This window comes from Nansenia antarctica, assembly GCF_963989245.1.
Source record: "Nansenia antarctica genome assembly, chromosome: 19".
NCBI lineage: Eukaryota > Metazoa > Chordata > Actinopteri > Argentiniformes > Microstomatidae > Nansenia > Nansenia antarctica.
Genome location: NC_137692.1, coordinates 21,504,065 through 21,521,407, shown reverse-complemented (window position 1 = coordinate 21,521,407; position 17,343 = coordinate 21,504,065). Strand labels below are relative to the sequence as shown.

The 17,343-nt window shown below is 41.9% G+C and overlaps 1 protein-coding gene across 1 annotated transcript in view; it reads left to right on the top strand.

The window, feature by feature from the left end:
* Positions 1–16,775, top strand: part of slc36a4 (solute carrier family 36 member 4) — a gene marked incomplete at its 3' end in the record, with an annotated part of 168,469 nt that extends 151,694 nt beyond the window's left edge. The window contains exon 11 of the mRNA XM_080549041.1: positions 16,426–16,775. Coding sequence (XP_080405167.1) covers positions 16,426–16,775 — 350 coding nt within the window. The remainder of the gene's footprint in view (positions 1–16,425) is intronic.
* Between the last annotated feature and the right edge of the window lie 568 nt (positions 16,776–17,343).

Genomic DNA, 17,343 nt, shown 5'->3' with positions numbered 1-17,343 from the left:
GAAATCAAACTATAACAATGTGGTCGGTCTACCTGCCACTTTTTGGTGAACTGCAGAGGGATTGGGCTGGAAAATGTAAACACTCTAATTCATAGGCATTTATTATTATGTGTATTCTTCCAGAATCAATGGCTATATATTATCATTCATTATTAAAAGTCCAAAATGATGTACTGTACTAATCCCAGATTGCCCCTTTAAGCAATGAACACTGAAAAGGGTTCTGGATAGTTGTGAGATTATTACTGCAGTCTGCCATCGTGTCCCTGTTGTGACTTCTGGAAGGTGATTTGGATGGCTGTAGTTGATTGGTTGAGGTTTGGTCTGGGTTAGGATTGAAGCTGGAGTGTGGTCTTGTGACGTTAGAATTATAAGGTTCTATCTCCATTTTTGGTCAAAATTGAGTTTTTTACATAATCTGATTCATTAGTAAGTAAGTAAGTAAGTAAAGCTTTATTTATATAGCACCTTTAATACAAGAAATGCAGCTCAAAGTGCTTTACAACAGGAATAGGTGTTTATTAATGCCTTTGTGGTGTTATTTTTAAAATGTTGACATTTTTTAGTTAGTAATTAATAAAATACAAAGGTTCCATCTCACAAAACATAATGGAATGTAAAAACTTTAACGCTCAATGTCTCTGAACTACCCTAAACGGAGATAGAACCTTATCATTCTAAACGGAGATAGAACCTTATCATTCTAAACGGAGATAGAACCTTATCATTCTAAACGGAGATAGAACCTTATCATTCTAAACGGAGATAGAACCTTATCATTCTAAACGGAGATAGAACCTTCTCATTCTAAACGGAGATAGAACCTTATCATTCTAAACTCACGGTCTGCTGCAGTGGTTGAGTTCAGGAAGCCTCAGTTAGGTTTGTTTCAAAGGACTTCCTGGTTTGTTTGTGCCTCTCATGTTGTTTTGTTTTATGTGGATGAGGCTCTTAAGTTGAACTTCGAGAACTTTTGCTCGACTGAAATAGAGCAAACAAGTGTCTCATTAGTGGGGGTTTTCCCCCTCTAATGCCGCATGAGACTATGGTCTGGGTTAGCTGGAGGCTAACGGATGAAAAAATTGATTAAATTAAGTAAGCAAGACACAAACAGGTTTGACAAAATCTATAGCTGTACAGTCAGACTAGTTTGTATGAAAGCTTAATACGGAAGCTTAAAACAAATTCTGCAGCAATACGAAACACTATTTGAAAATAACTTAAAATGTAGATATTTCACTCGATTTTTGAAAGGCATAGCCTAGTGTTTACACGCATTCCACTGCATTACAATTGTTACTGTATCTATATCGTATTTAGGAAATACAACAGTTATAAACACCATACACTTCTGCCAAAGGTTCCTATTATGCTATGAAAGTCTGTATGTCACAAACTGCAAAAGACATCACTTTTAGGGACAGGTGTCCTCTGTATGATCGCTAGCAAAAGAGAGTCAGTGCAGTAGCAGATTAACTGCAAATTCCAGTAAATGACTGAATTGACCAGTAAATGACCCCCGAGTCCGCCAGTGTAGGTCTGTATAAACTCTTGGAATGTAAAAGAGCAGCCACCTAGTGGACAGAGTCTGGTAGCTGTTTGAGACAAAGGATAACATGCTTGAAAGGTAAGATGGGAGCTTACCAATAATGGTGTTGGGGTTTTATATCATGTTATACTGAGAAAATGTAAGTCTCTCTACAGTTTGGCAAATCTAGCACTCAAGGAAGGCCCATTTCCTTCCTGTAAGGGATGGGCCAAGATCTGTGGCGCGGTGAATAATTCTGACTATGGACAGGGCCCATAACTTTGATTTGTATAATACAGATTTGTATAATATGATTGGTTCCCAAGAATGGTGACCTCATGACCAGGGACAGTTCTATAAATATGAGTCGCACCCATCGTTGGGGGCTGCTTCTTGCTTTGGGCCATTGCTTCTTGCTTATTGGTCTGCTCATTTCTCTCTGCGCTCATGTAACTTGGCTTAATAAGAGGCCTCTTTGGAGACAATTGATCTAAGCTCTTTGTGCTTTGTAAGTTCTACTAAATCTATTAAGAATCAATTATATCCACAACAATGGCTTTAAAAATAAAAACATACCTATGGACTTTCCTACGTGAACAAAGAGAGGTCCAGCCAACCATTTCATAAAGAACACAATGATGTGTGGTCGACTTGGTATATGTAATAAAGCGCAGTGATGTATGATAGACAAAATCAAGTCTTCTTAACAGAGAGGAAGCTGGCATGCATATACATTGATGTGTATTAAAACTATCACCTGAGATAAAGCGTAGAGGGCACTATAGTTAGATGGCATCCAAATGGACCATAGTCTTCCTCTAGACTTCTAGGACCATCTTTCCAAGTGTTTACTGGTTCACATTCACATGCCAGCCAAGATGTGGCCTGTTCATGGTGATGCTTGGCAAGGCAAGGCAAGGCAAGTTTATTTGTATAGCACATTTCATACAACAGGGGCAATTCAAAGTGCTTTACATGCATTATTTAAAAATACAGCAAGAGGAGCATAAGAAAATAACAATTACAATGAATAAAAGCAAATATAAGAAGTAAATAGATAAAACATTTAAAAAGACAATAGTTAATGGGAAAAAGACATTGATAGAAGTGTTTGTGTTTAATCATATCCCTCCACATCCTTCTACATCCCTCTACATCCCTCTACATCCCTCCACATCCCTCTACATCACTCTACATCCCTCCACATCCCTCTACATCCCTCTACATCCCTCTACAACCCTCTACATCCCTCCACATCCCTCCACATCCCTCTACAACCCTCTACATCCCTCCACATCCCTCCACATTCCTCTACATCCCTCTACATCTCTCTACATCCCTCTACACCCCTCTACATCCCTCCACATTCCTCTACAATCCTCTACATCCCTCTACATCCCTCCACATCACTCTACATCCCTCTACATCCCTCTACATCCCTCCACATCCCTTCACATCCCTCTACATCCCTCCACATCCCTCTACATCCCTCCACATCCCTCTACATCCCTCTACATCCCTCCACATCCCTCTACATCCCTCTACATCCCTCTACATCCCTCTACACCACTCCATATCCCTCCATATCCCTCCACATCCCTCCATAAGAGGAGCATAAGAAAATAAAAATTACAATGAATAAAAGCAAATATAAGAAGTAAATAGATAAAACATTTAAAAAGACAATAGTTAATGGAAAAAAGACGTTGATAGAAGTGTTTGTGTTTAATCATAACTGGTGCAAAACATGAAGGTTTTTAGCTTAGATTTAAATATTTTAAGGGTTTGGGCCTGTTTGATTTCTTCAGGGAGTTTGTTCCAGGAGCATGCAGCAGCGTGACTGAAAGCTGCTGCACCGTGTTTTGTTTTTACTCTTGGAATTATTAGCTGATTTGTCTCAGCTGACCTTAGGGACCTTGCGGGAATATAGGGTGGGAGGAGATCTGATATGTATTTTGGTCCAAGACCATTTTGTGATTTGTATGTAATTAGGAGGATTTTGAATTCAATTCTCTGAGAGACTGGTAGCCAGTGCAGGGATCTCAGGATTGGTGTAATGTGTTCAAATTTCTTTGTTTTTGTTAGGACCCTAGCAGCGGCGTTTTGGATGAGCTGCAATTTACGAACAGCTCCTTTAGATAGGCCTGTTAGTAGACCATTACAATAATCAAGTCTACTCGAAACAAATGCATGGATGAGTTTTTCAAGGTCTTGCTTGGACATGAAACCTCTCATTCTTGTTATGTTTTTCAGGTGATAGTAGGCTGATTTAGTTATTGAGTTTATGTGGCTGTTGAAGTTTAGATCGGAGTCTAGAATTACACCAAGATTTCTGACCTGTTTTTTACTGTGAAGAGAGAGAGAATCAAGTTTTGCACTGACTTTCGATCTTTTGTCAGGTGCACCGAATACAATTATCTCTGTTTTGTCCTTGTTTAGTTGGAGGAAGTTTTGTGTCATCCAGGCGTTTATTTGCTCAATGCAATTACAGAGATTGTCAATGGGACTATAGTCGTTCGGTGAGAGGGCTATGTAGATTTGAGTGTCATCCGCATAGTTGTGGTAGGCAATTTTGTTCTTTTTTATGATGTGTCCCAATGGAAGCATGTAGAGATTGAATAGAAGGGGGCCAAGGATTGACCCTTGGGGAACCCCACATGTCATTTTAATTTGGTCAGATACAAAGTTGCCAATGGAGACATAGTAGCTTCTGTCCTGTAGGTAGGATCTAAACCAGTTTAGGGCAGTGCCCGAAAGTCCTACCCAGGTTTTTAGTCTATCTATTAGAATGTCATGGTCTACAGTGTCAAAGGCAGCACTAAGATCTAGTAGTACCAAAACTGAGATTTTTCCGGAGTCTGTGTTTACGCGAATGTCATTAAGGACCTTAATAAGGGCCGTTTCAGTGCTATGTAGGGGGCGAAAGCCTGATTGAAAGTCATCAAAGAGATCATTTAGGGTCAAATAATTGCTAAGTTGTTCGTGGGCAACCATTTCAATAATTTTTCCTGTACAGGGAAGGTTTGATATGGGTCTGTAGTTGTTTAGTACAAATGGGTCTAGGCCGTTCTTTTTTAGTAGAGGCTTAATAACTGCAGTTTTCAGGGCTTCAGGGAAGATTCCTGATGAAAGGGAGGTGTTAATTATTTGTATTAGTTCGCCTGCCATGCAGCTAAATATGTTTTTAAAAAAGCTTGTTGGCAGGACATCAAGGGCACAGGTGGATGGTTTAAGACGGGACATGATTTTATCTAGGGTCTTGTAATCAATGGTGTTAAATTGTGACATGGTTGTTATGTCCGCCCTATTTGGGGTTGTTAATGGGGACATGTTTTTCATGCCTGACACAGAAGACCTAATGCCTTGTCTAATGGTTTCTATTTTATTGTTAAAAAAGGATGCAAGCTCATTGCATTTACTAGTTGAGTGAAATTCCTGAGCAATGGGTGTTGGGGGATTTGTTAGTCTGTCAACAGTTCTGAAAAGGATGCGGGCATTATTTATGTTATTGTTTATGATCTTAGAGAAAAATGATTGCCTGGCACTTCTTATTTCTAAGTTATAGTTCTGAAGATTCTCTTTATAGATACCATAGTGGACTTGAAGGTTTGTTTTTCTCCATCTGCGCTCTGCTTTACGACATTCTCTTTTTTGGGTCTTTACGGATGGGGCAGTTCTCCAGGGAGCTTTTTGCTTACCAGAGATGCATTTGGATCTAATGGGTGCAATATCATCAATGGTTTTTGTGATTTTTAAGTTGAAATCGTGTAGAAGGTCATTTACTGAGGTTGGAATAGAAGTTTGGGGTGGGGGGGCTAGGGAAAAGGCCTGTGTGAACAGTGCACTGGTCTTTTCATTGATATATCGTTTGGAAATAGTTTTAGACATAGTTTGAGTAACAGGAAAGATAGATACGTCAAAGAATATGCAACAGTGGTCAGACAGGGCAATGTCAGTTGGGGCTTAGGTAAATGGTAAATGGTAAATGGACTGCATTTACAGTATATAGCACCTTTTTTGCTGCTCCAAAGCTGCTCCAAAACGCTTTACAACGGCCTCTCATTCACCCATTCACACACACATTCACATACCAATGGCGGCAAGCTGCCATCCAAGGCGCTGGCCCGCTCACTGGGAGCAATTTTGGGGTTCAGTGTCTTGCCCAAGGACACTTCGACATGTGGCCAGCCAGGGCTCGAAACCACCGATCTGCCAACCTTGTGATCATTAGACGGCAGCATCTTGCATGGCACCAGGTAAACCGTCTCAGCACTCTGTCAGCGATAATCGTAACAGAACGACAGATAATTGAACATCAAAATGCAAAAATTCATTTTCAGAACGTCTCATCGTTTCCCGTTCTGTGCTCAGCAGTATTAGGCGGCGGAGGGAAAAGTTGCATTTTTGCAGTTTACGTCCTGCTTGGGTTATTTAATTGGGCTTCTAATGATCTGAATGGCAGCAGAGAGCCTGTTAGCGTCCCAGAGTGGGGAGCAGTTCAAGGCCAGATGGGAGCCATCCAGTGGTGTAGTCTAGTTGTTTCTAGTGGGTATACTTTGATTTTTCCCTCCCAGCCTCATATCGTTCATTTCGGAACGCCATAAAAATAAATCTGCGCTACTTATCTAACATTACATGTTATAAGGCTGATCTGTGCATGATACCGTTGATGGTATATGACGTATAGTCGTATAGTCAGTCCCAATGGTCCAAAAGCTAAGTGCTTCGTAAAACACAGACGGGGGTATTCTATGAATGAAAGTGAAAGTTCTGTCACAAAACGCCGTTACGTGTCCTCGCACATTTTTAAGTGGGTATACGGAAATCTTTGGCCTTTCCTAGTGGGTATACGGCGTAGTCCTGCGTATCACCTATACTACACCACTGGAGCCATCTATCCAGTATAGCGAGAGATGTTTGAGGTTCATTGCAAAACAGTGCAGTACAGATGTGCCAAACCGCCCGTTGTTTGAGCTCCATCACAGAGCAGTGCTACTAGCTCAACCCCTGCGACGTGTCGTTCATTTTTTCTTTTTTCTTTTACCAGGTAGGTGGGGTCAATTGAGAACCGATTCTCATTTGCAATGACGACCTGGCCAAGAGGCAAAACAGAGGCAAGTCAGTACAGCACAGTATACAATATAAAACATGAGTATAAAAACAACAAAGGTCCATTTAAAAACATCCTAACAGAATACAAATACAACATAACATACAACATACAGTATATAAAACAGTATAATAAAAACAGCAGGGACCAGGGGGAGGTTATTTTAAAAGCAGGTGCAGTGATCAGAGACGATATCTAGTATTGAGGGGAAGAGGAGGGTCCAATCCAGTACCAGTCACCGACAGCACAGTATATTAGACATGTAAATAAATCCAGTCCTATTTAAGTTTAAGTCTCTCTGACGTGCTTCCTGCCTGATCTCTGCCAACTGAGCTAGTGGCAGTTTGTTTTAGTTTTAGTCTTAAAAGGCTTCCTTGAATAAGAGACACTTTTTGACTTGCAACATTCTAGCCTCTCAACACGGCACCTGGCTTGGTGAACATGGCGACACTGTTGACTTCACAACTCAGGACTCAATCTTGTGGGGGGGTTGCAAAGTGGAGCTCCCTCCCTCCCTATAGAAATTTGCATAAAAATGAATGATGGACTCAACCATTAATGAATGGAATTTCCAGGGTAATGCCACACACAACGGCAGTAACAAGTCGTGAGCTTGTCTCCGTTTAGAATGATAAGGTTCTATCTCCGTTTAGAATGATAAGGTTCTATCTCCGTTTAGAATGATAAGGTTCTATCTCCGTTTAGAATGATAAGGTTCTATCTCCGTTTAGAATGAGAAGGTTCTATCTCCGTTTAGAATGAGAAGGTTCTATCTCCGTTTAGAATGAGAAGGTTCTATCTCCGTTTAGAATGATAAGGTTCTATCTCCGTTTAGGGCAGTTCAGAGATATCGAGCGTCAAAGTTTTTACATTCCATTATGTTTTGTGAGATGGAACCTTTGTATTTTATGAATTACTAACTCAAAAATGTCAACATTTTTAAAATAACACCACACAGGCATTAATAAACACCTAATGGATCAGATTATGTAAAAAAAAACTCAATTTTGACAAAAATGGAGATGGAACCTTTCTAACGTCACAAAGTGTTACAGAATTCAGCCACTGGGAGGCAAGGCCTCAAAGGACCCCCCCCACCTTCCTCAGTGAGTGGGTTGTGGGTTAACCAAGCGCCTCCATTCTCCACACTCTTGGCATTGTGTGAAAAGTCAATGGCTTGCCATCCTGTGCTGGAGGACACTCGACTCGAGGAGGATGAGTCATACGGTACATTAAAAAAAAAAGGAAAAAAAAGTTTTAGAAGAAGGTGATAGGAGAAGTTTTTTCCTTCTATCAATGGCCCCGGGCCTGAGCTGGATTACTCTTCCTGCTACGAATGGTGGACTGATGATTCACATGCTTAGTATTCAAATGTATTGATTGTAAGTCGCTTTGGAATAAGCGTCTGCTAAATGCCCAAAAAAATAAAAATAATAAACTGTATACAGAGGACTTGCTCTGCCCAACGAGCACAAGATACGAAACGATCCGAGTAAGGCCAGCTTTTAGCCTCTGCGATACTGTTCAAACAACAAAAAGAAATCTCTTAGGGTCTTTATCATTGAATTTAGGGAACAGTTAAAAATGTCCAGCTATATCAAACGCAGCCATAGCATGCCCAACAGTGGAGCGACCCGAAGGAGACTCAAGGGAACCATCCAACAGACTCTCCGCTGGCAACGTCCCCCTCGCTGACCAACCGCAATTGCTCTTGCCGTGACTTTAATTGAACATGCTCCAACTCTAGTTCCTTGTCCTTTGACTCACAATCAAACTCTTAATTCTCTGTTCTCTCTCTCTCTCACGAGCAAACTGTAGTTCTCTGTCCTTTGACTCTAATTCTCGGTTCTCTATTCTCATGAGCAAGTTCTTTGTTATTTTTTCTCGCGATCAAACTCTAGTTGTAACATTAGCATGTGTTTTTGCTGTGCAAAATCTAGGCCAGGCATGACAGGTGGTTTAGGGGGGAAACAAGCCCTTCCCAGAGGCTGTCAGCACCATCATCTCAATCTCAAATTAGCCTGTAGAGTATCACAAACAGTGTCCTTACGTCTTTTATCACTAACCTCCACTTCATTGTGAACAGCTAGTTTCAACAGTTCGTGAGCTTAGAATTATAAGGTTCTATCTCCGTTTAGGGCAGTTCAGAGATATTGAGCGTCAAAGTTTTTACATTCCATTATGTTTTGTGAGATGGAACCTTTGTATTTTATGAATTACTACCTCAAAAATGTCAACATTTTAAAAAATAACACCACACAGGCATTAATAAACACCTAACGGATCAGATTATGTAAAAAACTCAATTTTGACAAAAATGGAGACAGAACCTTATAATTCTAACGTCACGAGTTGATCCTTTGTATAACTAGATAAAAGTTAATCAGACGGAGCTCGAATGAACTCACCCACGTTTGACGCCATAATCCATCATTGTGTTCTGCCATCACGACGTAGAACAACACATTGGAATGTCTCAAACTAGTTGGAACTAATTGGAAAATTGAATTGAATGTGGTTAGAGTCTGTGGGGCTGTTTGTGCAGCCTCCAAAGCTTAAAGAGAAAAGTTGAGATGGAGGCGTAGTGTGGGGGCAACATTTGTGTGTTGACAAGTTGGAATCTGAAATGCCTTTATTCACATGACCTTCAGTTTACAGCCAGAGAGAATGAGAGGCAGACAGAAGGAGAGAGAGAGAGACAGAAGGAGAGAGACAGACAGAGACAGACAAAGAGAGAGCTGGGGTGGAGTGGTCCTGCGCTCAGGCAGAGTTTTTGTTAAGTGAGAAGGTCGCTCAGTAGCATTCTCTCCATTCTGATGCTAACTCTCGGTGACTGACTCATCTTCATCCTTGCCTCTGTGATCGTCTTCTTGACCCACACCCCTCTTCCCCCTCCCATCCCCACAGCCTGAGGTGTAAGGGAATGTTTTCGTTTAACAGTGTTTTGGCTACAGAGAGAATAGTTTACATTCAGTTCATCAGAGGTGATGTTTTTTGCGACCAGGTTTAATTTATTCATCATTAATTAATGTTCTAATCGACCCGACAGATTTCTTGTTGAGTTTGTTTGATTGAAGACGAGCCTCACTCTGTTGTTGTATTATTGTATTGTATTATTATTGTTGTATATTGTTCCCACATAGACACATAATCTCTCTCTTGTCCCCTACTCATTTGGGGCTGTGGTGTGTTTGCACTGTGGGGAATTGTTTTCCGTTAGAATTGTTTGGGGGGTATTTGCTCCCTATACACAGTGATGACAGATCAAGTATTCTCCTGACATTAATATGTCATTCTCCTGCTCTCATGTATGAATCTGCTATTTTTCCAGTTTTTATCATTCGTGTCTGCAGGCTTAAAAGGTTTTGAAGTAAAAAAAAATGTTTCACCAAACACCTTCAAATCCTGATTAATTCACCCCGGGTGGGTCTCAGATCAGGATTATCAACATGCTGCCATAGTGTTTCCTGCTCATCCAAAGCCATGCGCGTAAATGTTAACAAGTTTGCTTTCTGGGGGTTTTCCAGTGCAGATTAAATGTCGGGAGCGGCACATGCAGCCATAGATTTATCCGACTGAGGTTTTTTATTATTATTATTGTTTTTATGGTTAATATTTTTATTGAGTTTCACAGAGACATGTACACAACAGGACATAACAACAGGGGAGGTTATTGTCCCATATAATGGTAGAAAACTAGTTTTGCACTTTGTTATGCAGTACATTGTCCATAAACAATAACAGAGAATGTTTTTTTTTTTTTTTTTTTACAAACAAAAACAAAAAACACAAACAAAAAGCAAAGAAAAACAAAACAAAACAACAGGGGGCCATGTCACATATCAGAAATAAACAGAAAAGAAAATGACACAACAAATGCCATAATACATATGGGGGGGATCACCCCCATCGGAGACAACATCCAAGTCTTTGATCTGGGTAGACATCCTAATAGCATTCCTACTTTGGCGGAAGACAAAAAGTAATTAGAGGTGACAGGCACTGAGCACTGAGGTGATGCTGGAATTCAAACACAGAGCTTTCTCTCTCTCTCTCTCTCTCTCTCTCTCTCTCTCTCTCTCTCTCTCTCTCTCTCTCTCTCTCTCTCTCTCTCTTTATGTCTGTCTCTCTCTCTCTTTATGTCTGTCTCTCTCTCTCTCTCTCTTTATGTCTGTCTGTCTCTCTCTCTCTCTCTTTATGTCTCTCTCTCTCTCTTTATGTCTCTCTCTCTCTTTATGTCTCTCTCTCTCTCTCTCTCTTTATGTCTCTCTCTCTCTCTCTCTCTCTCTTTATGTCTCTCTCTCTCTTTATGTCTCTCTCTCTCTCTCTATGTCTCTCTCTCTCTCTCTCTCTCTCTTTATGTCTCTCTCTCTCTCTCTTTACGCTTCTACCCTAGGGCCATTCAGGCCCTGAACACAGCAAAGACCTAGGTTCTAGGCCCTGGACAATCTAGACAATTTGATGGCAGCTACTAGATTGTAATCAAGTGCAATACTGAAACACAACTGTGAACATTTCAAACCTGCAAACTGCGACACTTTAAATGAATGTGCAATAATACTATGTGCAATATGACAACCCTCGTGCACATAAGGTTCAGAGATAGGAAATGTTAGGATATTTATAGCATAGCATAGAGTACAGCACAGTGTTTTATTTGTATAGTATAGTATAGTGGATAGTGTATATAGCCTTTATTTATGTAAACCAGCTCTTTCCCTTCTTGTTTTTAGTATTTTTTTCCTAGCACCAGGGGAGCCCCCCCTCCCAAATTTCGTTGTATGGTACCTGTACTATATTAATGACAATAAAGACCATTCATTCATTCATTCATTCATTCATTCATTCATGTCTCTCTCTCTCTCTGTTTATGTCTCTCTCTCTCTCTCTCTCTCTCTTTCTTTATGTCTCTCTCTCTCTCTTTATGTCTCTCTCTCTCTTTATGTCTCTCTCTCTCTCTCTTTATGTCTCTCTCTCTCTCTGTCTGTCTCTCTCTCTTTATGTCTCTCTCTCTCTCTCTTTATGTCTCTCTCTCTCTCTCTCTTTATGTCTCTCTCTCTCTCTCTCTGTCTCTGTCTCTCTCTCTCTCTCTCTGTCTCTCGCTCTGTCTCTCTCTCTCTCTGTCTCTCTCTCTCTCACACGCTTTCTGTTTTTGCCTCTTCTCCACCCTCTTCTTCTCTGCCTAATTTTCCCTTTCACCTTCCTGGTCTTTTACCTACCTGGTCTTACATCTTCCTGGTCTTCCTGTGCCTTTCTGCCTCTCTCTGACCCGCCCTCCCCTTTGTCTTTCTGTGTATATTAACAACATATACATATATATATATATATACTACATATATAAGGCAACATAATCCTGTTAAAATTCTTAAGAAGGAATCATCACTTTGCAAAATCAGAATCACACAAATAGAGATTTCATCTTAAGTGTGACACAACAGACTGTTTACAACATATTGTAATCAAAGTAATTGTAGCGACTAGATAGAGTCCAGTAGTAAAAAAAAAAAGTCGCTGAGAGACGCGAGCAGGGTCTGTGTTGATGTTAACAATAAACAAACAAGCAAATAAACTCACAAATCGTATTCATGGCTCCTACAGTAATAATTCAGGAACGTCCAGAGCAGAAATGAGCTAGAGCCAAGAGTGCAGTAGACCTGTGCTAGGTTAAGAGTTATTTAATTTAATTTTAATTTTGCCATTTAGCAGACGCTTTTATCCAAAGCGACTTACAATTACGAATTACAGGGACATTCCCCCTGGAGTAACTGAGGGCTAAGTGCCTTACCCAAGGGCATCAGCGGTCTCCAGCTCCAGTCCAGGAAATCTACCAGATGCACAGGTGTCTGTGCTAGTCTACCGGACCAGCACAAACACCAGAACTGAAGCTGGAAAACTAGAAGAATATGTAGGTTTTGAAGGGTGTCTACATGTGTCTGCAGGCTTTAAGCTAGTTAACGTTTTGGACTATGCTGGATGGAAGTGAGGGCTCACAGGTTTAGCAGGTTTCTAGGAGTGTGTGGGCTTGTCAGTTGGGTTTTAAAATGAGTTAACAGGAGGTGGCGGCCATGAAAATGTTCTTTATTCTCAACGGGGGATGGAGGAATACCAGGGGAAAGAGAGGAAAGGAAGATGAGGAAAAAAAACCGGGCAAGAAAAAGACAATTGGTGTGAGAGAGGAGGAAGTGGGGGAATGGATCAGAGGGAGGAAGAGAGATGGGAAGGTGATTGAGGGCTTAGTGGAAATAATAGATAACACCGGGCGATGGGGTGAGAGGGGGGGAGGGTGAGATCATACCAGAGAGAGAGAGAGAGAGAGAGAGAGAGAGAGAGAGAGAAACGAGGAACAATACTTAATGACATAGATGAGGAATGAAAGGTAGAGAAGATTAGAAAAAGGAGAGAGTAATGATGCAGGCTGGGAAATGGACAAGCTTGACAGGTGACATGCTGGTGGAAGACATTGAGATTGAAGAGTCAAGAAATGAGGTAAAGCAGTAAGAATGGTTTGGAGAGGTAAAGCAGTAATCATGTAATAATGGTTTGGAGAGGTAAAGCAGTAATCATGTAAGAATGGTTTGGAGAGGTTGAAAATGGGTTTACGATTGTTACGGACCTTATTCTAGCACAAACCGGTTGGATTTGATGAGATGGTCACTGGGATCTGATCTCAAATACCTGACGCAGATGTTCGTCTATTACACTTTGAGGACAGCAACTTCCTGGTGTTGATTAGGCCAGAGATCTTCTTGTCTTGTGTTTTGAGCTGGGCCTCAATATGAGCTCAACACACTGTTAATGCCACAGGTTTTCTCACCGCCCAGAAATACTGATATCAAACCTCAGTTTCCTACATTTCTCAAATGTTTGCTAATTCTCTTTACTGTTCTTTTTGTCGAACACACCTCCTGGCTCACACAGTGTCTAGACACTAATGGCCGGTTTCACAGACAAGGCTTAAGCCTAATCCTAGACTAAAAAACATCTTCAATGGAGATTTTACATTGAAAGTGTGATTTAGTCCAGGACTAGGCTTAAGCCTTGTCTCTGAAACCGGCCCTAAGACTTCCAAGTGCATAGTTCTGAGAAATAATTTAAAGACCTGCAATTAATTCCAAAGAACAGTGTAAAATCATTTGTCATTTGGCTAAAGAATTCCCAGAAACCAAGGACAAATGCACCCTATGAAAACGCTATATTAAAGCCCTAAAACTACCTTCCATTTATATATTACCTGCCATTCATGATTATACCTTCACAAAGATGCCACTTTCTTCTGTGACTGCTGTTATTCAAAACGCTACAATCTGAAACTCTGCATGAGACTAATGCTATTCCTAGTTTTTAAAGGGCATATTGAAATTATGCTATTTTCAAAGGCAATTTTTCCATATGACATGCATAACCCTGGGGACATAGAGGGAAAGTGTATGAGAGTGAAAGATAGGGATGGAGCCATACCAGTTGATTGATCAGAGCCAGGCAAGGGTTCTACTGTCACTGGAGAGCCAGAGTGTTTGGGCTCCCACCCTCATCCCTCAGTGAGGGGCGGCTGTGGCGCAGGAGGTAGAGTCGCTGCCTAAACGATCGCAAGGTTGGCAGATCAGCGGTTTGAGCCCCGGCAGGCCACATGTCGAAGTGTCCTTGGGCAAGACACTGAACCCCGAAATTGCTCCCAGTGAGCGGGCCGGCGCCTTGCATGGCAGCTTGCCGCCATTGGTGTGTGAATGTGTGTGTGAATGGGTGAATGAGAGGCCGTTGTAAAGCGCTTTGGAGCAGCAAAAAAAGCGCTATATAAGTGCAGTCCATTTACCATTTACCATAGCTCAGGAGGACCCAGGTCAGACCCTCAGAAAGTGTTTGTTTAGCACAAATGTCTGGTCATGGCTGTGCATGTGTATGTTTACATTTACATTACATTTTTGGCATTTAGCAGACGCCTTATTCCAAAGCGACTTACAATCAATACATTTGACTAAGCAAGTGAATCATCGATTCACCAGTCGTCAGCAGGAAGAGTAATCACGCTTAGGCCAGGGGACATTGGCAGTCTTCGTGATGGAATACATATTTTTTTCTATGTTTGTAAAAAAAACATTAAAAAAAATGTTTTTTGACACTGGAGAAACAGTACAAGGGGGGAAGTAGAAATCTTAGGAGACACATTTTACATTACATTTAAATGTTTGCCATTTAGCAGACGCCTTATTCCAAAGCAACTTACAATCGATACACTAAGCAAGTGAATCATCAATTCACCAGTTGTAGCTGGAAGAGTAATCTAGCTCAGGCCAGGGGCCATTGGCAGTCGTCGTGATAGAAGAAAAAATTAAGTTTTGGAGAAACAGTACAAGGGGGGCAGTAGACGTCTTCGGAGACACAGTAAAGGGGAAAAGCAGGTGTCTCAGGAGACGCAGTGCTGAGGGGTAGTAGATGTCTCAGGAGGAGCAGTTAACTGATCCAACGGACCCACAGGTGGATCCGAAGTGATATAAAGAGCTTACCTCGATCAATTCTCTTCATCGATATCAAATTTTTTTCACAACTTTGCATGCTATACGATGCCACCATTTTGTTTCCGAGACGGTAAACACGGCCGAAGTCACTTCCAGTTTTCTCCAACTGGAGAATGTGTCATGTCCGGTTTCAACGCCGAATTTCCATACCATTGGTCGGCCAACCCCAAAAAATCCCCCCCCCCAAAAAAAAAATATATTCTGATACATGAGAAAGGTCAAAGGTCAAAGATGGTGCCAAAATATCTCCAAATGGCCTAAACATATAGGTGTCCGCCTAAACATACCTGTACTAAAACAGGTACAAAGTTGCATTTGCTCACATTACTAGCATCGACTTTGGCACAAGTACTAATAAGACCCTGGAGTACTGATTCCTAGATGATTTGGGCTTGGTCATCAGGTTTCCAAGGTGATATTCACTGTGGGCATGTCATTTCGAGCAGAAAACCAGAAAAATTAGGTGGATAAGAAGAGGTTGGTGTAGCCTGAAGAGATGGGTCGTGTGCGTGTGCATGTACATGCATGTTGTGTTTAGCATAACCACTGTCAACATTGTTTGATCTCAATAGAGCCTCTCGTGTGAAAATTAATGTTTGATGGAAAGTAGGACGTGTCTCTCAGTCACAGTGGGTGTTTAGGCTGTGTTCTAGTGAGCATGTGCAGAACCTTTCCCTCACCTGGGAAGATGTAGGTGAGCTTGTACCCTAGAGCTTACCCTTGTAAGCCTGGCAAACCCTTATTACAGCTACTAAACCCCTTACATCAGAGTAGAGGTGTATATCAACCACTGCTTTCATATTCAGAGCGATTCATTGTTAGAATTTCATCACTGGTTTTCAGGCGTTGCATATTATTAGCACAAACCTGGCTCTTTTCAGTGATATAATGTCTGCCAGCCTTTTTTTTCTAGCTTATGGCAGCTGACACCAGATCAGCTTACAGCTTACATTTCGAGAACTATGCTGAGCCGGTGGAATGGAAAGTACAATGTAAAAATAAAATATCTACCTAGCCACAGCATGGTTTGGGTTGGCATGACGACAGGATTAAAAACCATATTAAGTGTTTTTATGGGGATGATAAAAGTTTCCTCATTTTTTTAATACGTCTTGAGACATCTGTTTCCATGCCTGATTTAATTTACCTCCTTCTCTCCCTTATTCCCTCTCCTCCCCCACTCTATTGTTACATCCTTTTCTCTTCTCTTCTCTTCTGTCCTATCATCCCTCCCCTTCCCCTCATTTCACCCCCACCCCCCACCCCCCTTTCAGTTTCCTGGGCCGTGCTGATCCCTCGGTTGGACCTGGTGATCTCCCTGGTGGGAGCGGTGAGCAGCAGTGCCCTGGCCCTGGTCTTCCCGCCGCTAGTGGAGCTCATCACCTTCTCCGACAGGCCCCTCCGGCCGGCCATGCTCGTGAAGGACCTGCTCATCGCCGTGGTGGGCTTCGTCGGCTTCCTGGCCGGGACCTACGTCACCTTGGCTGAGCTCGTGTCCCCAGAGGAGACATCCGGACATGACATCATGAAGGTCACTCAGAATCTAACCGCTGACACCATGCTGACCTCTGACTTACTCAGTAAGAACTGGACCACACCTGCTGCCTCTCTGACTCTGGGATGACCGACGCGACCTCCGTGACGGGGAGTCCACGGTGTGACCAATGTTCCCAGTGATGGATGTTGCCCTGGCGTCACATGACCCTCAGCATCGTCGTCGACGACTCGACCGAAAAAGCTTGAACGCACAACAGTGTAGTGACAGAGACATAGGAGCAGTTTGACAATACTGGTAGCATAGGGACCAGCATCAAGAGAGACATACCGGTACTTTCCACAGTCGCAATAACCTAGGAGATTTCAGGCAGAATATACCACTCACCAAACACGTTTTTAGGAACACCTGTACCCCTTCCCATTCATTCAGGTGGTGTAACGGTGTGGGGAATGGTTTCTTCATTTGCACACTTTGGGCCGGTTAATGCCAATCAATCAATCATCGCTTGAATGCCACAGCCTATTTGAGTACTGTTGCTGACCATGTGCATCACTTCATGGTCACAAGGTACCCAGTGCTCGGTGAGTGTATGAGAACACTGTGTAGACATGGGATCAACTGTGATAGCTAAACGTAATGGCAGGCACACTAAATGTGAACATCCCAACCAGCATCACCCAAGCAATCCATGCTC